At 38.3% G+C, this 24,100-nt stretch overlaps 1 protein-coding gene across 1 annotated transcript in view; it reads right to left on the reverse strand.

Moving 5' to 3' along the window:
* The window catches only part of GPC6 (glypican 6), a 1,075,997-nt gene that overhangs the window by 317,633 nt on the left and 734,264 nt on the right, over positions 1–24,100 (reverse strand). Inside the window, exon 4 of the mRNA XM_067712922.1 lies at positions 22,344–22,509. Within this exon, the coding sequence (XP_067569023.1) occupies positions 22,344–22,509 (166 nt within the window). The remainder of the gene's footprint in view (positions 1–22,343; positions 22,510–24,100) is intronic.

The following is a 24,100-nucleotide window of genomic DNA, read 5'->3' on the forward strand; positions in this document are numbered from 1 at the left end:
ACAGTATCAATGGGCATTGGATAATTATTTTCAGACAAAATTACAAGTTTCACTATTTGGAGTGTTTTCATCCCTGAATAGAGAATTTGGAGGAATGTTTTAAAAATCTGCATATATCATATTATTCCTGTAGAAACAACTGACTGTCATTTGACCAGTTTTTCACAAAGAGGATACACTTTCCTTCAATTCTTTTACTAACCACAGAACTACTAATTTGAACACAACCAAATTCTAAGTCCCATTCAATATATGATATGAAGTTTACTTCTCAAATGGCAAACAAAAATTTTGAATATGTTAAGCGCAAAAGGCAAAAGGGAATGGATTTAAAAAAAAAACAAAACCTCTTGCAAGCCAATGTAACAGCGTTGTTAAGATAAACCACATTACGGATATAAGTATGAGTGGTTATGACAGAGAAATGCAAGATAATACGTTGATGAGATAACTGTAAGCATCTTTTTCCCATTACTGAAATTTCAGGTAATGCTAATGATAACCAGAACAGGTTATGGCCATTCCTCTTTTGATTGTTCTGTCTCACCAAGAATAATGGCTTTGGATGAAAGTGCAAAGAATTGCTGACTTAGAAGACATTTTTTCTGTTTAAACTACATGACCACTCAGATTGGATTTAAGTGTTATGGGAGAAATTATCATTGGGCTAATGGTTTTTCCAATATTGATTGTTAGTACCTGTAGAGGATTTCTCAGTAATTAAATATACATCTACTACTCATGAGAATAATTATAATAACTATAGGAGATTTGTTTATCTAAACTAGATGATGCTGTTAAAATTTGATATGCTTCTTCCAGATTCTCAGACACTGACTTCATGCTCTAGCTCCCCGCACCTGCAGGCATCCTCAGAGATTTACTCAGAAGAGACAAACTATCACTTTTCAGAGCCTGGTCTGCAACGGAAGACAATTATTCATTAACGTGTTTTCAGTGTGACATTCTCCATGGGTAGTGGATTAGCTTCATAATTTCTTAATTATATATTCATTTTTATTAATATTTGAGCAACTCCCTAATATCCTTTATGGGACTATATACTCATTCAAATATATTTGAATTAAGATATTTATTATTAATATACTTTGTAAGAGCATATCATGCGCCAGACACTATTCTAGGCTTTTGTGATTTGTCAGTGAGTACAGCAGACAAAAGATCACCGTAGAAAAGGTTAACGATCAATTTCTCCATTCCTTTCATTATATGAGTGGTAATAATTGTAGAGATATTATAGTCAACATTACCAGTAATATTTAGAGCATCTCTTAGGTTCCCAAGCTTGGAATTAAAAGCGTGATGTGGAGAGTCCTTGGAGGAACTCACACTCGCTTGGTAGAGACAGGAGGAAAAAGGAATACTTGCAAGCAAGGTATTAAGATCCAGAGTAGAAGTATCAGCAAAGTGCAGGAGCACATTGAGGGGTTAAGTAACTTCAGGGTTTTGGAAAGCCTTTAGAGCATTCTTGAGAAGTGCTGCTTAGGACAAGGCAGCTCTTAAGGTGTACCTCCCATCCTCACTTTGGTGTGTCACTAGGGAGTTCTCTTCTCTGCCACTGCTTCTCTTTTCTATTGTAAATTTAGCTTTTCGCTATCAATACCTTGTTTGCATTTTTGGTCCACAAGAAGCAGTAGTAAAATATCTTTTAAAAAATCACAGTAGAATAGAAGAATGGCACAGAATATAAGTAATTACCTAACTTCTGCTGAAGGCAGTTAGCTTCCCACCCATCTTCTCTTTTTTTTTTTGGCGGTACTCGGGCCTCTCACTGTTGTGGCCTCTCCCGTTGCGGAGCACAGGCTCTGGACGCGCAGGCTCAGCGGCCATAGCTCACGGGCCCAGCCGCTCCACAGCATGTGGGATCTTCCCGGACCGGGGCACGGACCCGCGTCCCCTGCATCGGCAGGCGGACTCTCAACCACTGCGCCACCAGGGAAGCCCCCATCTTCTCTTATTGAAAGTCGAGGAAGGAAATCCCCATCACCAAGCTGACCTGCAGGTCCAGTGCAGCCTCTAAGGGCTTGGGGATTTCCCCTCTTCCTTTTAAATGCCCTATATCAGTAGTTAGGCCTTAAACAGAGAGAAGAGGATGATGGAGTGAGGGAATAATAGAAAGGGGAGTGTCCCTAAATTAATCAAATAAAGGGATTAGGGAGGTCCATAATATATATTGGTCCCAAACTCCAGAAATAGCTGTGGGAAAGGGGAAACAAATAAAGGGGAAGGAACCAGTCCTCAGGATCATCACAGATGACTGACGATCACATACTTGGAGACGGAAGGGACCAAAACAGTCCTCCAGCCCAGCTCCTCCTTTTAACTGATGAGGAAGCCAAAAAGAAGTGTGCTTGGCCGAGTCAGATGCCTGGTCGGTGCTGGTGCTGTGGTCAGAAGGAAGCCAGTGTACCTAACTTCAACCTCAACCTCCGCTCTTATGATTACGGGCAGGATCTTCAACTAGAAGCTCATCAATAGATTTTAGAGTATCCAGGGACGCTCTGATGTATCCTCAAAATTCTATGTCTGTGGAGTCATATTTATTTTTCTAGGGAGAGCGAGCCTGCTTTCCAACAACTTCTGAAAGGGATTCGTGATTCAAAACTAGTTAAACCCACTGGGTTAGGTTTATTGAAGAATAAGTCAAGTTCCAGGCTCTTAAAAATGCATTTGAAGATGTCGACAATTTTTGCTAAGAATCCAAGTGACAACTGTTTTTTGCTAAAAGTACACATGTTAATTTGGTTTACTTACGCTCAGATCCATGACAAATCTCTCTTCAAACCACAGACTATTACTTTCAAATGGTCCCAAAAGCCTTAGGTCAGAAGATCTAATACATAGGTAAGACATCAACTTGCATTTTACTCGCTTAACATTTAAATTTAAAACATTTGCCATACTTAGAGTGAATCACTCTACTCTTGCTGAGCAGGATTTTTCGCCAGTTCTATTCTAGAGGATTGTCTCTTTTCGTTTTTCCCCCCTTTCTTTGCTAGTAACTGAAGTTTGCAATATTACTCTTGTCACTCCCACTAATGTAGAACTGCAGCTAATACACTGAAAGCACATAACTGCTTCACCCAGTTTTTAATTAAAAGAGCCTTATGTGAGTTAAAGCGGCCCTTACCAGGGCTGATTCTCGGTCTCCACGCAGGGGCTGCTTTCTCAGGCACCAGGTGGGAGAGAAGAGTCTGAAGGCTGACTTCTGCCCATGTCAGATGGTAATATACAAACGTATGAGAAGCCTGAAGCTGGCCTGTTGACTTGAGTCATACAAAGCTTCTGAGATATACTGTGACTTTTATTTTGCACTCATTTAAAAAATTTGTTTAGTACCTTTGGAATGTGAATTTTGTAGGCTGTGTGTATCTGTATATGGACGTGTGTGTGTGTGTGTGTGTGTGTGCGCGCGCGCGCGCCTGTGTGGAAAATAAAAGATGAATTGGGATTTCAAACTCAGATCACTCCACAGCTCTCTATAGAGTGCACAAGAAGTGTTTGCTTTAAAGCCAAAATCACTCCCCCATGATTACATTGACAGATTAATATAAGAAATTCAGTGAATTTCCCACGTTTCCTCACCCACACGGTGAACACATTCTTACAAAGTACAAAGGAATGACGACATAGCTGGCTTTGTGAGCCACGTGGATTAGATGTACTCTTCTGAATTCTTTTTCCTAGGGGCAGGTTTGAAGGTGGGTAGGGTTCCAAAGACAAGGAAAGGCAGATCAAGGCTCTGGGGAGGCTGCTGGCTGGCTGCCAAGAGGCATCAAAAGGTGGGATTATTTGGTTTAGTCCTTATCAAAGTGGGGCCCAGTCAGCAGCACTTGTGTCCTGTTAGAATCCCCACACCAGATAAAGTGAATTAGAAATTCTGAGGGTGGTGCCCAGTGCCCTATGGTTCAATAAGCCCTCCAGATGGTTCCAGTGCTCCCTAAGCCTTGAGATCCAGTGACCTAAATGAAATTACCACTGGCTCAGGTTCACCCCTCAGGTTCGCTGACACAGAGGCTGGGCTTTATGGCACACCCAGTGGCAACTGGGCATCCTGGTGAGACTGGTCCGAACTATAACCACATGTATAAACCGAAATGGCAATTTTAAAATTAATAGTGGCGGTGGAGGTATTCCTCTCCAGAGCTAGTAAGTCTCACCTCCTCTGTTGAGAGTCCCCGCTCTTTTGATCACAGAAGCTGAACAACTCATATCAGGACCCAGAATGCCATCTGGTGCGCAAAGAGTTAGAAAAAAACTAAGAAATATGCCTTATAGGACTTTTCATCCTTATTATTATTAGCAGGATGTTCACATCCCTCTAATTTAGCATCTACTCTGCCCAGACTCGCTTTCCTGAACTCTGTTTTTAAAACCTATTTCTGCTAATACTTTTTCCTGTATTTCCTTAATTTTAATAATTAAGCTAGGTAGTTTTTCTAAATATAAGTACCTAAATCTCTGAAACAAGGAAATATTATTCTGTGTTGATTTATTAGTACAACACCTAGAAAGCTACTTTTTTCCCCTTTTCTCCTAGTCATTATGGAAAAAGCATGTCTCAATGTTCCCCCAAGTAGTAACTACACAGCACATGGGCTCATAAAGCCCAGGAGTCAAATACAGACAGAGTGAGCATATCATTTATTGCCTAAACTAGAACAATTTTGAAAGTGGATGTTTATAACTATGCCAGGTCCACAGGGACTTGTCCTGGGCTAATTGGGTATGTGGTCAGATTTAAACAAGGATCCTCGTTCAGCGTAGCCTCTATTTCTTTCTCAGAGTCTCTTGTGAGTTTGTTGGGTAACAGCCAAAAGGATGCGGTAGACATTTTAAAACAATATTTCAACAACTATTCAATAATTCTTCTTATGTAGCATGTGACATCTATAGTCCCTATGACATTTCAAAAGTAGTGCTAACTTTCTAATCCAAGAAATCAGCTCTAGTTATTTATTAAAATTACCAGTGGAGCTTTTAAAAAAATGCCAGTGACCCTGCAGAATTCCGATTCAAGAGCCAGCGATTGAAAAACACTCAGCACGTACCCCCTTGAAAGTAGTTCCAGAGTTTAACTCTACAGAGTGGCAAAAATGTTTAGTTTCTACACAATTTCCCCTGCTTCTCTTCAGAAGATGCAGCCATTCTGTCAATTACCCACGACAGTCATTCTCCTCAAAAACGAAGTCACTGATTTTTAAGTTTCCCTACAACCCTTTGTGACATGCTTATTTGGTAGAAGCTGAGCGCTGAGAAAAATGGGAGATGATGTGACAGCTGCCTAAGGAGGATGTATTTGTAAGATGCCGCCTAAGTGAGTACTGAGCCCTGTGAACAGTAGCACCACGGTGGTGAGTGTGAGAAAGCGCGGTGCACAAGGAGAACTTTCCTAAGGGATCCCCTGAGACCCCAAAGAGCCAGAGACCCCTGAGGGCAGAGCTTTGATGGAGAACCATTAACAAGATGGCTCCTCACCTTAGCTTTGGTGACATTAAGACCCAAATAATTAATAGCCTGACTCAGATAAGCCTCCAAGAAACTTAAAATTGGATGTGGAAGAGGATGACAGGGGGAAGAATGAAACAAATGAAAAAGAAGCACCCTACACAAATCAGTACTACCTAAGTGTTAAACTCTGTGGAGCAGACACTAACAGCAGTTGACAGGGTTTAGGACAGGGGAAACTGAGAGAAGTTTTAAAGGAGGGGCATGGATTTGATATATTTTAAGCACAGTTAATTGTCTCCCAGTCTTGCAGCATAAATTTGAATCTCCATGGCATAAATTCATCAACGCCACAGCATAGCACATGAGATGGTTCATAACCTGGGCCCAGACAATTTTTCAATAATTATACCTGTAGGCATTTTCTCCCTTTCCCCTCACCTGCCAACCCACCTATGCACTCTGTGGTTTAGTTAGACCAGTTTTAAAAACAAGTCATGCACTTTTGTCGCACCATTTCTTTGCCCTTGCTGCACCCTCTGCTTGCAATGCACAAGCTGGCCTGAGTGCCTGGTCAATTTCCTTTCGTATTTCAAGACCCAGTTCAAATATCACCTCCCTTGAAAAGCCTGCTTTGCCTTCATCTAGGTAACATTAATCACTCCCACCTGTTTTGCCCTAGCATTTTTCAACAGATGTAGCTGGATTTTAGCAGGATTAACGCGACACTGTAGTTAACTATTTGTGTGTCTCTCTCCCCTAGACTGAGAGCTTGGTGTACAGGTGCCGTGTCTTATTCATGTTTTTATTCCTATTGCCTTGCTTGGTAGAACTCCACTCTAGATATTTATCAAATATTGTTGAATCAAAAAATGTTTTATATAATTCATGGTTTTTATAACATCTTTTATAAGAAATATAGCCTTCAAAGAATTTCTAAAATTCATTAAAAGTTGTTCCCATAGCTTGTATCACTTTCAGCCCCAAATTCTGTGCACTGAAAGTACAGGATGAGGCAAAAATCTCCTTGAACCTATGTTGACTGTGGCACAGAATGCACGAGATTGTTCTTCTTTTTTAAAAAAGAACAATTATATGCTCTAAAGAAGAGGACTTTAATTTCATATAATCATTATGCATTCTTTAGTTAAGAATAACTTCTTATATTTTCATTTAAGTATGCCTTAATACACATCTTGAGAATATCCAGTAATACGGAATGTGTTTACTTTTTTTTAAACTTTATTCTATAAATTTATTTATTTAGTTAGTTAGTTATGGCTGCCTTGGGTCTCCGTTGCCGCGCGCAGGCTTTCTCTAGTTGCGGTGAGCAGGGGCTACTCTTTGTTGCAGTGCACGGGCTTCTCATTGCAGTGGCTTCTCTAGTACTTGGGCTCCTAATTAGACTTTTATGATTATTAATACTCTTTAAACAGATTAATAATCAAATAATTCAGAATTATATTTTCTCTCATATTACTACAGATTTTAAGTTCCTTTCTCACCTTTAAACTTGTTTTAAGAAGTACAATCCTTAAACTTCTCGGGGGGGCAATTCGTAGCTCCTATTAATCACCAAGTTGCATTACATTGCCTATTTTACACACATTACTTTTATCCTGACATCCAAGAAAGGAAGGCACCTCGTAACTAATAAGACCAAGATTCAGAAATCTTAAGCAACTTGCCGAAGGGGATGTAGAGCAGGTTTATTTAAAATTTAACCTTATTGAAAGCCAGACATAAATGGCATATGGACAGAGAAACACAGGGAAAGAACATAAATAAAAGAGAAATCCAGAAAAGTGAAAAATGAGATGACTCCACAGATAAGATGTAATAATAAAACTTTCATGTTACACGAAATAAAGGTGGGCTGCTCTGAACGTCGATGGGTCAAAGCAATGAGGGGAAAAATGACTGCTTACGATAATTACATTTTCCATTAGGTGAGATCAAACTAGCTGTTTGGGAACTAGATTTTCCTGACGTTCTAAGTCCATTAAAGGGGACCCTGCATGATACAGTGGGATGCTTTCTCCAGGGCATCTCCATAATTAGCTCAGTAGTGAGCTCAACTCCGACGGTTCCTAGAAGAACTTCACTGCAGACTGCTGATCAGACTCAGTATAGTGTTGTATAAGTAATTCTACAAGCATTCAAAGTGATATAGCCCACCAGGTTTCAGTCTTATAATTCAGAAGACATCTTATCTAAGCTGAAAGGTTAAGGGGCCTGTGTGCAACATTTTGTAAATGTTATTTTTTGATCAAAAACCAAAATAAAAAGTGAGTTCATAGTTACCGCTGTGGATGGGATGTGGAGGCCAGTTTTTCTATGTCTGTGATTGGCAGCAGACCTATCTTCTCTGGCTCTCCTCTGGGTGGGCCGCACAGCCTACCCATTAAAAACGTGGGCTTTGCTTCTGACAAACCTGGCCTGGCACCCTGGATCCACCACTTCAGGGCAGTGTGGCCTGGAGCTCTCTGAGGCTCACTTTCCTGCTCTGTAAAATGGGGACAATAATTTCACCTGTCTCTTAGGACTGTTTTGATGATTAAATAAAATAATGCAGAAGAACTTGCTGTTGTTAATATAGGTAATTCATGTTACTGACATCCTCTTCTGAAGCTTACAGGCCCCTTGGGAGGTTTTGCTTGAGCAGATGTGAACATGGCATTGGCAGAGGACATACCTCAGGGTAGTGCTATTTTCTTGGAAAACCACCTGGTTTTAGCACAAGAACCTGTGAATGCTGGAGGCCACAGATTTCTAGACAACTAACAAGTGGCTGAGTTGGGGCTTTACTTTAGGTCTTTCTAGAACCAGATTTCGTGATCTTTTCCTCTATCATGCTCCCCACCTCTTTTAAATATTTTCACCATTTTCCACAATGAATCATCCCTAAATGGGCTTTAACTAATTATAAATTTAGAAAGAATTCTGCAAGGTTTTTTTTTTTTTGGCTTAATTTTAACCCAGTTATCACAAAATGTAAGTTTTTTTAGGTGTCTCATATCTACCAGATGGACAAGAGGAAGAATGATGTCTGCAGACATTCGATCGTCTTAGCACCTATTTGATTTTTTTTAATTAAAAAAAAATCTTATGGTTTTAGTTTTAAGAAACTAAGTTACACAAACGTTAGCAAAATATTTACGTTTGGTATGTGCATTTAATCAGCAATTTCCCAGCTCCCAAAATATTTATTTTCAATATCCTGCTCGCTTTTTACGGCCTATCCGCTCTATTTGAAATCTGTTCAATTTATACAGCCAGTAAATTACTTTTCCATAATTGCAGGAATTACAGTAGTCTTCACATGCTCCTACTTATTTCTCAGAACTCTGCTACAGGAAAACATTTGTGATGAAGTCCAGGTACATTATGCGAGTTTAGGAAACAATAAAAATGTTTCCCCAACATTAAAAAATATTATTTGAGAATAAATCTGCTCAAGAGCTGATTCGTCCTCATGGAAAAGTATCAAGATCATAAAAGACAAGGAAAGTGGAGAAGCTGTCACACACTGGGAGAGAATGAGAAGAGAAGGCATCGAAATGCATGTGGGACCCTGAATTAGATCCTGAAACACGCAAAAGGTAAACTAGTAAAATCAGAATGAGATCTGTAGTTTAGTTAATAATAGTATATCTATATATAGTATATCAATATACTATAAATAGTATGGTATAAATAGTATAGTATAAATATATAGTATATCAATATATCTATAATTACGTATCGATGTTAATTTCCTGGTTTTGACTGTTGTACTATATGGTTACATATGTATGTTGTTAACATTAGGATAAAATGAATAAGGGTATATGTGAACTATACTATTTTTGCAACTTTTCTGTACGTCAAAAATTATTTCAAAATAAATGTTAAAAAATAATTCGATTTCAAGCAGATCAAAATTGGAGAATAACCATTTGTAAAGCCATTTCTTTATCATAGTCTCTAGTATACAAAACCCACTTGTCAAGCTTAATCCATATACACATATTAAACCCCTGGTATGTAAGATCCTCTAATTTGGAATTTTATTCATTCAACTAAAGGCTTAGCTAAAAGTGTCTCTTTAAATGATCAACAAAAAGAGTTTGTATATTCAAGAGAATGTTAAGATACTTAAATGAAATAAAGAAACACTCTAAGCAAAAATGACACGCTAAGTGTGGCTCATTTCTTAAAGTATAAAAATATCAGATATAATATTACCTGACAGTCAATAAGTAGTCAGTAAAAAGTCAAGCCTAAATCTTAAATAAGTTCCCAAATTCCTTCTAGAAGGCGATAATATAATGCTGATGTCCTTTTCTCAGTTAGTATAGATTACTGCAACATTCCTGTATAAATGGACACAGTTAATCAGGAAGGATCACGGGCGCGTTCCTAAACCATCATAGCATCGCTCATGTTTCTCTGCCAGATTAAGAAGTTTCAGATAAAATAATTTGATTTTTATCTTATAATCAATTCGTCAAATGATCCTTAAACTTTATGACTTTGCATTTCCAAGCTGTTAATTTCTGCGTCTTAAAAAATGCCCGGATGCAGCTTTAAATTCAACTTTTCTTGTCTTACACGTTGCAGGTTAATTTAACAAGCTTGTGATGAACACTGGCAATCCGATGCCCAGTGATCACTGATGAAATGTATAGGAATCGATGGATGGCACAGCAGAATTCAAGTGATTTTTAAAAAATACCCGAGGCACTCAGGAGAAGTGGAGTTTAATATCTACCAATTCCACATGGAAATTAAATGTATCCTGAAATCAGCTTCTCCAAATCAAATTCAAAGGAAAACATAATAACTATTCAACACAATTCAACGTCAGGTTTTTTCCTTTTTTTTTTTTAATGTTGTATGGCCACTATTAAACTATTTGAAATGTTGACCTCAAAACCCAGGATTCCTATGTGGGTTAAGAAAAATAAATGGAAATCCTCCCAAAGAGACTGGAAGCCTACATGTAGCCATGGGCTCAACCTTTGATCAGAGCCACATGCTGCAACCTCCAATGATTGTTCTCAGACGCGACCTTTACTCTCACTTTATTCTGGCGGCTTTCCAAAGAGGGACAGGTGGTTTTAGGGCATTTTCTTGGGTTACAAATCAAATAATATTTCATGGTTTTCACCTTTAATGGGCTAAGCAGAAGGCATTTGACAAAAGTCATTATAGGGGTTTGGAGAAATAATTTATACTCTAGGGCATTCTTAAATCAGTAACTTGGCACTATGAGATTCAAAAAAAAAAAAAACAACTCACCGCTCCTTCCAATGTTGCATTGCAAAAGCTGCATTGTGTGTGTTTGCCTTGCTCCTAGGGGGGACTCCATGTTCAGAAACTAATGAATAGATTACATTGGTCCTTACAAGTTGAGTTTTCATTGGTGACAGCTGTACCATATGGTATGCAATGAAGGGGCTGCTTTCTAATACATGGCGTTCTTGCCAGCGAAGGAAATGAACGCCCTAGAGGCACGGTTTTGTTTTTATAAAATTAACAAATTCCATGCCTCAATATGAAATTCAGAACTTGGCATTGGCCAGAAATGAACGAAGTAACCCTAGATTTCATGCATTGAGGATGGCAAAAGTCAAAGCCAATAGAAAATACTTTCCTCTTGGATTGACTGCAATGATAAAATCTCAATATATATGATAAATATGACCATCAAGGGGTTCCTGAATTGTGAGAAAATATATCTTGGGGAGCAATCAATGCATGTTTCCATTGACTCATCCCGCTAAGCATTCACATATTTACACAGTTGACATTCTAACTACACTTGATTAAAGAGGTTGGGGAGTACAGAAAAAGGCTCGTTCTGAGAATTCACATTGATGAGCCGGCTGTTAAATGTTTAACATTTAGGGGTAAAGATAGTATAATTTCACAGGGGGAGAACATGCAGGCACCTGTGTGGTACCCACAAGAAGGGATTCAGGACACCATCTGACAGAGTTGATTAGGGAAGTTGGCTACGGAATCATTTGGAGTGGAAACCCTCCAATGGTTCTTGGCATCCCTGTCTCCTGTTCTAGGAACATAAAACACTACTATTTTCAGTATTCAGTTGGACATTCCTATTTTGGGGACCACTGTTTCTCAAGTCCAACAAGCACTAAATAGATGGAAGAAATCCATGTTTGCCATGTCCTGAGCTAGCTTTTCTATTGGCTGACAGCACCCTCCTTCTTTCACATGTTTATCTTAGATCTGATGTGTTTCTTTCTTTACCCTCTACATTTAGTTGCCTATATTTAGCCATGAAGTCCTATAAATTTTTACTTTCACCTCTATCATTAGTGCTGTCTTCTTTTCTCCCTCCATGCCATGCTTAGGTGACAGTCTCACTACCAGTGGTCTTATCCATCCTTTATCTGATGCCAGATTATTGCTTATATCCTGCCATTCATTGGATAAAAATGCCCTGTGACTTGTCATTGCCTACAAGACAAAAGAAAGTCAAGTATTTGGCCTGAATTTCAAAGCTTCAACGATTCAGTCCTGACCAATCTTACCTTCCAGTACACACCAGCAAGCATGTCTATTTCAGCTTGCCTGGTTTCCTCACAAGCACTTAAGCACATCATGCTTATTCTTACCTTTGCACCACTGTTTTTTCATCTTAGTGTCACCAAGTGCTTATTCACCTGAGCAACAGCAAGGTCCTCTCTACTGGGATGGATTCTGCCTCCCAGGAGCTAAGGCAAACCCAGAAACAGGCATAAAAAGAAGCTTTTGTGATGAGGTGCACTTTCTCTAATCTTGTCCCTTCAATTCTTCCTGATTAACTATCCTCTTACCAATTTTCCTGTGGTTTTCAGCCTGCCCTTGTTACCTCTTTTGTATGCATGATTCTAGTACCCTGATCTTCCACTGTCTCCTTGCCTACTCTGTTGCTTTCTATTCCCTACTTTCTATTTTCTGCTCATACCTTCATAGGTTATTTACCTGAACAGAAACCCACATGGCTTCTCCTTCAGTGCCACCTTTGTGGACATGTCTTATCCTTCAGATATATGTATATACATTATCTAGTTTAATCCTCACAAAGCTAAGAGGTGGGTTCTATTATCTCCAGTTTATTGATGAGAAAACACCTTAGATTTATGAAGGTTAAATAATGTTCGCCAAGTCACACACAATAATATATGGTGGAGTCAGGATTCAAATTCATGCAGTGATTCAAGGACTACTGCTTGCAACTATGTGGTCTTCACTTGACCAAACTCCCACTTTGAAAGCACACTTTTCTTCTCTTTGGAAAATTAAAATTTCTCTGGATTGGGTAGTACAGTTTTTATTTCCTTTGTGTCCACCATATGCCCAGTCTTGATCGAAGCACAAAAAAGGCATCTAATAAACACCTTTTTGAAGAGAACTGGACATATTCAGATGCTGAGCCATGTGATGGAAATTATAGGTGTTTTAATGGTCTAAACTTGCACTGTCCAATAGAGTAAGCCCTAACCACTTAGAGAGATTAAAATAAATTAAAATAATGAAACGAGAAATTTAGCTCCTCAGACATATTAGTCACATTTTAAGTGCTCAAAAGCTACATGTGACTAAATTTAAATTAATCAAAATAAAATAAAATAAAAATTCAGTTGATTAGTCTCATTAGACATATTTAAAGTACTCAATAGCTACATGTGGCTAGTGATACTGTGCTGGACAGCTCAGACCTAGATTATTTCCATTGATGCAAAAAATCCTATTGGACAGCGCCGGCAAGAGTAAATACTCAATTTCTCCCAATATACCCATCAATCCATATAGCCAGAGACTAAGAGTTACTTCCTAAACACTTAGTAAAACCTGGGCTCTGAAGCCAAATCCTGGCATTGCATGTTGGATGACCTTGGACAGGTCACTTATCTGTACAATGGAAATCATAATATTGACCACTTAATAGGGTTGTGGTAAGGATGAAAAGCGTAAAAAGATTACAGTATTGCCTGATAGAAAGTAAATGTCCAATACATGTTAGCTATTGTTATACGCATGTCTGTTCTCCAAATGGAACCCAGAACCACCCAAAAAGGGAAATAAAGTTTCTTACAACTCTCTCATAGTTTTAGAATTTGGATACTGTAACTGCAGGTAAATAGCAAGACACACTTGAACATTCATTCTCTCACGGACAACCTTGAGGAGTATAGATTTGGATCTTCAACCAATAAATGGTAGTATTAGGCATATATTAAATTGGGTCACCATGAACTTGCCAAATATTTTATATTCAGACACAGCAATTCAACAGAAAATACTACAAGGCTGATGAATGAAGGGATGTATGCATATATATTTCACTTTGCGGAGTTACCTTCTAGAAGTCAGCTCCTAGCACAATCCACACCTTAAAAGTACACTGTGCACTGTATTTGTAGAATTTATTCCTGCCTAACACTCTTAGGACTATCGGTGATTTCAGTTTTCCCATCTGGTTGGGTGTCACACATAGATTTTGGACTACGGAATACATTGCTATGACTTTGTTAACACAGAGGAATTTGGAGCACTAAACTATGTTAAAGATAAAGAACTAATCTAAAAAAAGTCTAGGACGTTGAATTTAGAAAATCAGGAGACCTATCCGTAAGTAATAAGATCAAGGGCTCCAAACTGCCCTCCCCAGCTGATTGTCATGGATTCTGAGAATACTCTCCTTCTTGAAGTCAACAAACTCTTTTACATAAGAATGGTTCTGCTTCCTCTGGGAGACCTGACTTTTTCAAGCTGGTATGATGCTACGGGAGATAGATGTAGGGCCGAGGTAAGACAGGAGTCACTTTCTGATTCAGTCAATCTCAAAACCACATCAGCTCTGGCAACCCAAGAGTACTTCCAAAACTCTCTCACATCTACTAGCTTATTTATTCCATCTGATATTATTTTTAGGCCTCTCATTAAATCAGTTAATTTCCTGAGCAATGAGATTTTAGTGGTGAATACTGACCTTTTTTTTTTTTTTGACATTTAATTATCAGTGTTATCTTTCTTTCTAGAAGATCCCTGCACCTTAAAGAATAAAAATGTGATGCTTATAGATATATCTCTTCTTGGGGTAATGTCATATATTCAATGACTTATTTTTCATTTCTCTTTCTAATTTTCACTTCTTCAGAGATCATAATAAAGGAAATTCTTAATGTAGCAAATTATTTAAATCCATGCAAAGAAAAAAATCGAGGACATATCTTTTTATTATGTGGGATTTATATATAAGCTGTTGTTTGAAGGACAAGGCATATTTCATGCTCTATTTTAATTTAAATTCTCTCCTGGCTATCTTCCCAAACATCTGTAGACACAATTTTTTTTTTTTGCCGTACGCGGGCCTCACACTGTTGTGGCCTCTCCCGTTGCGGAGCACAGGCTCCGGACGCGCAGGCTCAGCGGCCATGGCTCACGGGCCCAGCTGCTCCGCGGCATGTGGGATCTTCCCGGACCGGGGCACGAACCCATGTCCCCTGCATCGGCAGGCGGACTCTCAACCACTGCGCCACCAGGGAAGCCCGACACAATATTTTTAAGTGACTTACAAGTTCACAGTTTTCACAGACCATGAAGGTTCTCAAAAGTTTAAATTACTCCCAAGGACATTTATACCCATTTCCCTTTTAGAGTAACCAATGAAAACCTGTTTTTAACCATCAGAATAATTCACAGGCCCGTCTCTTCTAATCTGGCTTCTCCCCTGGTTCCTTGGAGGTTGCTCATAATAAACAATCCACAAAGAAAAGAAGATGAAAAGAATAAGATTCAAAAAGACTTTTTTAGTGTTAAAGAAACAGTCTGAGGAAAATCAAAACTAATTTCAAAAGTGACTCAAACATTAAGACGTGATCAGCAGTTCTACTCTTGAGATAATCACGAATTAAAGGAACTTTTAGAGCAATTGGAGGATCTATTGATTCTTCTATCTAATATACTTCTATTTAAGATTTAATTATATCTATGTTAATGTAAATGTTATGTTTTTGAGAAATGAAGTCCAAGTACCCTCATTGAACACTACTGTTATTAAGATGTTTTAATAAAGTACAGCAACATTATACAAGGATTTCTTATTTGGGTTAAAATAAAGATTTTCATCTTAGCTACTAATCAGGACTTTTAGAGTGATCTCAATACTTCAGGAGGTAACTTCCCCCACTCCTTTATTCTATTAAACAGGTCACCACATGAAGGACTTTTAGGTCGCAGTGGCCTTGGGACGTGTTATAAGTTTGCTATTTGTAAACAGTCACGTGTTTTACTGTTTTCTTTACCAATCCACTAACGTCACCCTATCTATATTTCTTATTTTCTAGCTTCCACAGCACAACGCTTTCTTCTACCTCATGTTTCTCTCATCTCCTGAAATCAGAATTGCTAAGCATGTCACCGGGCTAATGGTAGTGTCTGATTCTTGCCTGGGTTTCTGGGATCTATTTAACTTGGAATCTGTTGAATTCCACTCTAAAGAATCATCAAATATTTTCTCTTGGCATGCCAAAAGCCAGACATCTTGTGTTATAGTTTGAACTTGAAAACATGACAGTGAAAACGATCATGTTACTAAAATCAGATGTTGATTATTAAACACAAGTACTTTTTGAAATAATTATCAAATTAAACCATTTATCTTTAGGAAACCCTGAAATTGAAGTGTAAATTAAAAGCAAAAGGTAAAATCCCAAACACAAAGGCAATTCTCGAGCCACTTTGAATAATTCTGATGTGCTCTGCTTTCTCCTGGTAAACGAAATCCTTCTGTAACTGGTTCTCATAGAAATTGGAGAGCATGATAAGGCAGGAGAGGTATTTCAGTGAAATTCCCATTATAAATGGAACATTTTATATCCTAAAGAATTTTATACTTGCAAAAATAGGTATGCCATGTTACAGACCATTGCTTAGTGTCATATTATATTGTGCCATGAATTCCAGCTTGAAACTCTAATTTAGAATATCATTTATCGTCATCAGTAAGTAGAAAATGGAATAACTATAATTATAAATTGTATAGAAGTTGAGTATGTGGGAACTGGAAGAGATGGACGAACAGGAGTTGGCACTGGGGATCAGGGAAACGCATACTGCATACCTTAGAAGGGCTGCTTGTCTGTTACACCAAGGAATTTTAGGTTTCATGTGCTTTGCCTGCTTTGATCCATGGGAAAATCTGCTTGATTCAGAATGGAAATTCAAGTCCCATGAATCCCTTGAGTTGCTGATCAGTGTTCAGAGGTCAGGAAATGCCTCCCTCTGTGTTTGCTGAATCGCCCCATACATTATACCACCCTTAAGACTTTAACCCTCTTGTGCCGTAGAGAAATATTTTCACGTATGCAGAGTTCAGAAGTAAACCGCTTTCTAAACGTAGGAAATTGATAACAAATGCTGCTCGTGAAAGGCTGCTGGGTACCAGCCAACTGTTTTCTTTCTTTTTTCTTTTTCTCAGTGAGTAGTTAGCACTGCTTATGCATTCTGCCAGCATTACAGAGAGAACACAGCATATGATAAATGTCCATGAGAAATGAGGAATATTGAATCAATGACTATAGAAGGAAGGCAGAGGTTTGAGAGAGGTTAGATTTCAACTGATAGAAAATAAAGTGTTTCTGTTGTTTTTTTTTTAATCTTTCTTGGTGCTTCTAGGAACGCACAAGGGCAAAAGTAAGTTCTATAGCTAACAGTGAGATCAGATTCTACCGTAATTGCTTTGGCTATATTGTTCCTCAATTGAAGAGTTGAGTTTCTGGCCTGTATTATTGAATAGGCTCTTGTCTGCTCTATACAAAGTAGAGATGAAGAAGCCTTGAGAGCTTGCTGCTAGCTACAGTTCTTGAAATAATTTTCTATGTTTAGGGTCTAGAGGTTTTTGAAACACGGCATTTCAGGATATATCAGCCACAGTCATATCACATTTACTACGGAATTCTTTATAACTAAAACGTGCATCAGATTTATAGGATTTCATGCTTAAGAAAGTCTTTGAAAGGAGTATCTTATACAAACGCTTGAAATAGCTCCTTGTGTTTATTTTATATCCTTCTGAAATGCAACATCTCACAGTCCTGTACATTTTATAAAGAGAAAACCCAAGTTTACTTATAAGAAACGATACATGTTTATCTAGCAACATTTCCCCCAGATAGAAAGTTGTGAATACACTGAATACCCTGAGGATAAAACAACTCTTACAGGTCCTAAGAAAGTCATCCGTGCCCCCAAACAGCCATTTATAATATGACACGAGTCCTCTGACTGACCTAACACAGCTTCCTTGCGGCTGGTTCTAATTTAAAACTTGATAGCAGCTGTCACAATGAAAGAACCAGGCACATTATCTGATTTGTTTCTGCCATCCCTGCACTCATAGAGTCCGTTAACAACAGGGATATGCACTTTTTAAATGACTGAATTAGTCATACTTCCATTAAAAGAGTAGACTTACAAAGTAAAACAGAACAGCCTCTTCCTGCATTCCTGTCCATTCCTCTGCCTACTTGTTTCCATTTATTCCATTCAAAGAACATATATGGAGCCCTGTTCTCAGCAGGCAGGGCCTTATCTTCTCTACTCCAATGCTTACACCAGAGCAAGATCCATGCTAGACACTCAGCAAACATGTGCTGTATATATGAATAAACGAGAGGATGAATGAACAGTACCCACTGCATTGTCTCTTGGCCTGGCACAGATGTGGTACTTACACTGGGTTTTCTGTTTGTGTTCTCATGCCAGTTTGCTGTCTTGAGACTTTAGTAATTGATTGGTTTGAAAGGAGGAAGAAAGCCAAGAAAGTTTGATATCACTGGTTTGTCTGATCTACGAGTGCCCAAGGCCTAAAGGCTTAAATTAAAAATACTGCTCTTCTGTCTCTCCCTCATTAGAGGGTACCAATAGACCAGAGAATTCAACCTTTTCTGGACAAAAAGGAACACACATTTTTCCAAATCTTACCATTTCAAGTCAGTTGCAGTGGTGGTGGTGAGAGTTGATCATAAAACGTGTCAAAAATAAACCAAGTATTTAAGAACCGCTGATAGATCGCGCTAGACCTATTGAAATCGTCACGGGGACTTGCTAATACTTGGGGCCTATAATGTCACAATTATATATATTACGGCTGCTCAACATCAACTATGTTTGACAATGATAATTCAATACTTATTCAATAGAATAAGTATTTTATTCTATACTTAGCAAGGTAGGGCTTCCCTGACCCCCCGGATGAGGTTAAGTTCCCCCACTGAGGAGAAACTTAGCATCCCGTGCTTCTATTTTCATAACACTTCATCACAGTTGATAATTAATTAATTTAACTACATCAAATTCCCTGAGGGCAAAAAAATGTACGTGTCTAGCTTACTCAATATAATGAGTTGAATTAATATGTTAAGAGTATAAGCATTCACTAACTGGGATAACCTGAAAACTTAAGCTCCCATGTTGGGAAAAAACACGTTAAGGTCTCACTTTTATATGGATGGAACTATAGAGATCATTTTGCCTTTTACTTACAGTAATAAGTATCCTACAGCATTTCAGTAATAAAAAAATTACAGAACAACACAGAATCCATCTTTAGTCTCACCAACATTTGCTTCCTAATACTGAAAAACCATTTTTTTTTCCTTTCTAATTCTCAGTCCATTCTATTCTCTAGTTACAGAAGGTACCAGATGTTAGGAGGAGGCTTTCCCACATATCCTAGATTTTTAAGTAGAAGCAAGATTTATTATAGCCATATAAATGTAACTTCAGCCTTAACTTTTGTGCTCACAAGCTAGGTGTAATCTGCAACGTGGTCCCTTGTCCAATGGAACAACTCTTATCTGTGGAATGCTGGTATCAATGCCAAACACTCAAAAGAACCACAGGACATTACCGAAACGACTGCGTTCTGCCCACAAACCGTTTTCCCTCAGACTATGAAAATATATCCCAAGTAGAACTCCTGATTTATTTTTCCCCTAGGATTAAAAAAAACAAAAAAGAAAAAAAAAAAAAACTACAGGACCTCAGAACTGAATGGAATACCACTGGGGTTTTTACTTGAACACTTAAAACATTTCATTTTATCAGTGGAGTGCCTTTCTTTTGACATGATGCAGACACCAACTGAATTCTAAATCGTTACAAATCACTTTCAATTAATTCATAATTAAAGATGATGAGAATGTGCCACCAGTTCGATCTTTGTTTTTATTGATGGTTGCCTGAATGTCACTGTTAACATTTTAGATGACCATGTATTAAAAATGTATAAACTAGGACATTAACGTAGCAGACAGAGACAGCACGTGCAATTGACAGCAGTAGGAGTAAAGGGTTTGATGACAAGATGCTGGGAGCCCAGGAGTGATAGGATGCAGGTGCTAATCAGAGAGAGGGCTATTATATATAATTTTTGTTGAATTACTGATTTGCTCACTGATCTTTTGCTGCTGCATTCATGAACACTGTCATCTTGGATGTATCTGTATAGGAAATGGACTTGGCACATTTGACTAATTCACGTACTGAATTCGTGAACTAACACTTCACATCCGGACAAGTATTAGTAAGAACATATTTTGCCCTATAAGTCTAGGTGGGTGGTCAATTCTCAATGCCATAGGAAAACCCAAAGAAAGAAAATTGGAAGAATTTTCTTAGCGATCTCTAGGACAAATAAAAAATGAGATAGGGGAGCAAGAGGTATGAAATATATTAAGATGGTAGGATTACCATGAGGTTCCCTTCCAACGTATGGTACAACATCAGGTACTCCAACATAGGCTGGGTTCAAATTTTAGGTTTTTAAATGAAATAATTTTCCAGACATTCAATTTCACATCAAACTGGCATCTAGGAAACCCAGTTGATTGAAGTATAAGGATTTGTTTCACGTCAAATACCCAGCCAGGACTGAGAAAAAAAAGCCAATTAAGAAGTCACTGTTGCTCTTACAAGTTAGAAAGCCCATATTCTCATTTTTAATCATGTCCTGCTCTACTTAACAAAATCCACATGCCTACTTTCATCAATAGATTGCAAGCTGACCAAAACAGTTTAACTGTGTTATGAATTATGGCAGTTTCAACCAAACCGTATGAATAATCTTTATGATTCAAGAGTGGTGATGCTATGAGGTTTTATCTGTTTTTCTAAATAGGTAAATCTTTTTAGATTTCTTGATGAGAGTACTTTTTTGGGTAACGTTAAGTTTTTTTTTATTTATAGTTTGCATTTAATTTACAGATTTGTTTTAATTTTACCACTCTCAATGATTTATAAAATTGTTTTAGTTTAGGCTTTACATGTGCAAGTGACAATATGTTTATACCAATATAATACATTTGAATTACTTTTTCCTTTTGAATTGAGTAGACTAATGAAGGATGAGAGTATTTTTTAATTAGCATTATTTAGGTAGCGTCTTTGCCAAAATGCATGTAAATTTATATTTTAGAAGATCAAGCTTACTTTTTAAAAAATATTCATACTTCTCTCCAAAATCTTAGCAAAGAACAAAAATCGTAGCAAAGGATCGTATCATTTTTGAGTCAGAAAGGTACCTTAATGATTAACTTTTAAAAAACTCCTTCATTTCTCAAATGAGGTAACCCAAGATCATACAAAAGGATTTTGTCCTCCCACTGAAGGGAGAGAGAAGAATACATCAGTTTATTCTCTCTGTAATGATTTCTGAGATTTTGTTGGATGACTTCCATTTGGATCTACCCACTCTAAAATCTTTTTTCTAAAACTTCAAAACAGTTTTCTCTGGGCTTCCTAAGCACAATAGCGTGTCAGGTAATGGCTTTTGACGCCAAGGCTGAATGCACGTTTTTGCACGGTGGGCTAAGGTTTCTTTGCATTCCGATGCATCTTTTTCCTTTCCTACCCAAATCTTAGATGTCAGAAGACTTTACTCAAGCCTTCTGGTTTAGAGGTTTGCATAAATAACTTAGTCCCTCTGAGGCTGACGAGTGCCACCGTTACTGGCAGCACTCTGCTTGTCACTATGCAATCCCAGTAAAAGCAATTGAAAGTACTTTTATTTGAAGGCCATTTGACAGAAGGGGAGAAAACACATTTACTCTTTCAAGGTCTGTGTATTTTCCTGGGAGAAGCCTACCTATGAAATTTGTCCTTTCATCCTTGGATAGCTATTTGGGAAATATCTTTTGGCAGCGCAGACCCATGAGCGGTTTCTGCCACTCCAGACCACAGTGGCGATTCACAGAACTTCCCTGTATCTCCCCACCTCCCTCCTTCCTCCCTTCTAAAGACAGGAAGGCTGTTTCATGCTGCTGTGCTGAAAACATTCTTCTCTAGAGACTGAGGAAGAAAATCTGCATATTTTAGCAAAAATATTGAGTTATTTTCATCATAGATGTTTAAGGAAGGAATTGTTTACTAATATCTGTGACTATGTTGAGATACTACAAATAAGAAAGAGACAGTACTGTGGGCTTTTTCTTAAAACAAGATTCTTTTGTAAAATGTCCCTTACTCACAGGAGCTCCCAGAAATTCAACAAGATTACTTTTATCTTCATCAGAGAGATCAGCTAATTCAGTACAGCTGGTTCGTACAATCTTTAACAGGACTGTCCTTCACAATAGACCAGGAAGTCTTATTTTTCAGGTTTACAAAAAATAAAGAAAAATGCAATACATTTATAATTTGCTAAACGCTGTGTGTGCGTGTGCGCCCGTGTGTGCGTGTGTGTGTGCGCGCGCGCACGCACCTGTGTTTGTTTTAATCCTCCTAGTCTCTACAAGTCATCACTAGTTTGGACCTGCCCATCAGGTACCACAAACGCCTGCTGTTCCCACAGCCCTGTCCGCTGAGCCGCTCCTTACCTATAAACAGATTCCACTCGGTGTCGAGATCAGCCTGATTTGCCAGGCAGCCCTTCATGACATTGAGGCAGTAGTTGTTGCATGGTCTCACCGTGGGGAGTCCCCGACAGTAAGGGCAGTACAGCATCTTCATGAGCGCACGGATGCAGCCTGGGGTCGGGCTCACCTGGAGATTGATTGAAAAGAAAAAGAAAATCAGAAATAAGAAGGATGGAAGGAGACAAAAAGAAGTGACTCATTTCCTCCTTGAAAAAAAAAAAGGTGAAATGGCTCTAAGAAAGCTCCAGCAGTAGGGCAGCGGGCTAAAGGAACCATCAGAATCTGAACACACTGTAGTACTTGATCTTAAAGTCAGTCAGTTCCTTGTCAATACTTCTGTTTGGCATAGTAGTAATCATTTTTCTTGAATTGTCCTTGTCAACATTTTGATATCTATGTCATTGCAATTTAGCCCTAAAACCTAGACACTGTTTCAATGAAATAAAACATGCAATGAGATAATGCATGTGAAAGCAATTTCCAAAGTAAAAACCCCATAAAAATGAAGGTATTATTAAAGTTTAATGTGACACCTTTAGAAAATTTTCCAACTGGTTATTTGACCGTTTCTGAAGGAGGTTTGCAGAAACACTTCCTTTGTACATAACTTTTTTAGAAGGATCAATATCAACTTGTCTGGGATTTCTGAGATCCAGGCCTGCTTAGAAGCAATGGAACTGTCAAGGCACCCTCTTCAGGAATCTGAAGCTTTGCAGTTCTGGGAACTTTGGAAGATGGATCCAATGTTGAATGTGAATTCAGAGGAGCTACTAATCAACCGATAATCAAGTGCTATTTACCTTGAATACGATAAGCAGTGAATACTCCTAGGTTAATCAATTCTAAACCAATCAGGTCTTTTTTAGACTCACTGAAAATTCCAATTTGACTTTAAGAGGAAAGAATATTTAAAATGGTGTGGATCAAAATCAGAAAAAAATACAGAAAGCTCTTTTTCATGACTGCATATAAACATTAGTGAGGTATTTTTTTGGTTGGTTCCATATAATGTTGATCTTTAAGTTAAGTAGCTACGTTTCTGTTCTTGTGCTCTCCATCTGAAGGCAAGCCTAACTCGTATCATTTGGATCTCCTGGAGAGTTAGAGTCTTATCGGACAGATCTGGGCCCCCAGGTGACAATATATGCCCAGAACATTCAGATACTGACAAAGCATAACACAATGTAAAGGTGGGGCAGGAAAAGGTATTTCCATATAAATGGATACTTTCCACTACCAAAGCTAATCTCCAGCATTTTATCCTTTACCTAGAAACCACATTTGAGGTTTCTAATGCAAGGCTTTGGTTTCTGTAACATTTTCTTAATTGCTGTATACTGTAAAAAATTAATGAATGAAACCCTCAATTAAATAGAGTTGGGAGACCAGAAGGGGGAGCTCTCAAGCCCTGCAAGGAGAGCAGAGCCCAATGGCAAGAAGAAAGACTCCTTTCCTGGCAAGGACTCAGCCAATGAAAAGCCATGGACTCTGTTTATCACAGCCCTCCCAACTTTCTTTTCCCTCTAAAGAAGTGCTCTCTTTCCTTTGCTAAATTGCAATTCTCTGTTGGTCCTGAATAAACCATCTTTGCTGGAGAAATATTTGGCAGTCTATTTGTTTGAGGTCAAGAATACTGACAAAGTCCCTAGTTTATTATTTCAGGAAATGAAGCAATCTGTCAATCTATCTGTCTATCTGTCTATCTATCTATCTGGGCG

Source organism: Pseudorca crassidens, chromosome 18 (assembly GCF_039906515.1).
Source record: "Pseudorca crassidens isolate mPseCra1 chromosome 18, mPseCra1.hap1, whole genome shotgun sequence".
Lineage (NCBI taxonomy): Eukaryota > Metazoa > Chordata > Mammalia > Artiodactyla > Delphinidae > Pseudorca > Pseudorca crassidens.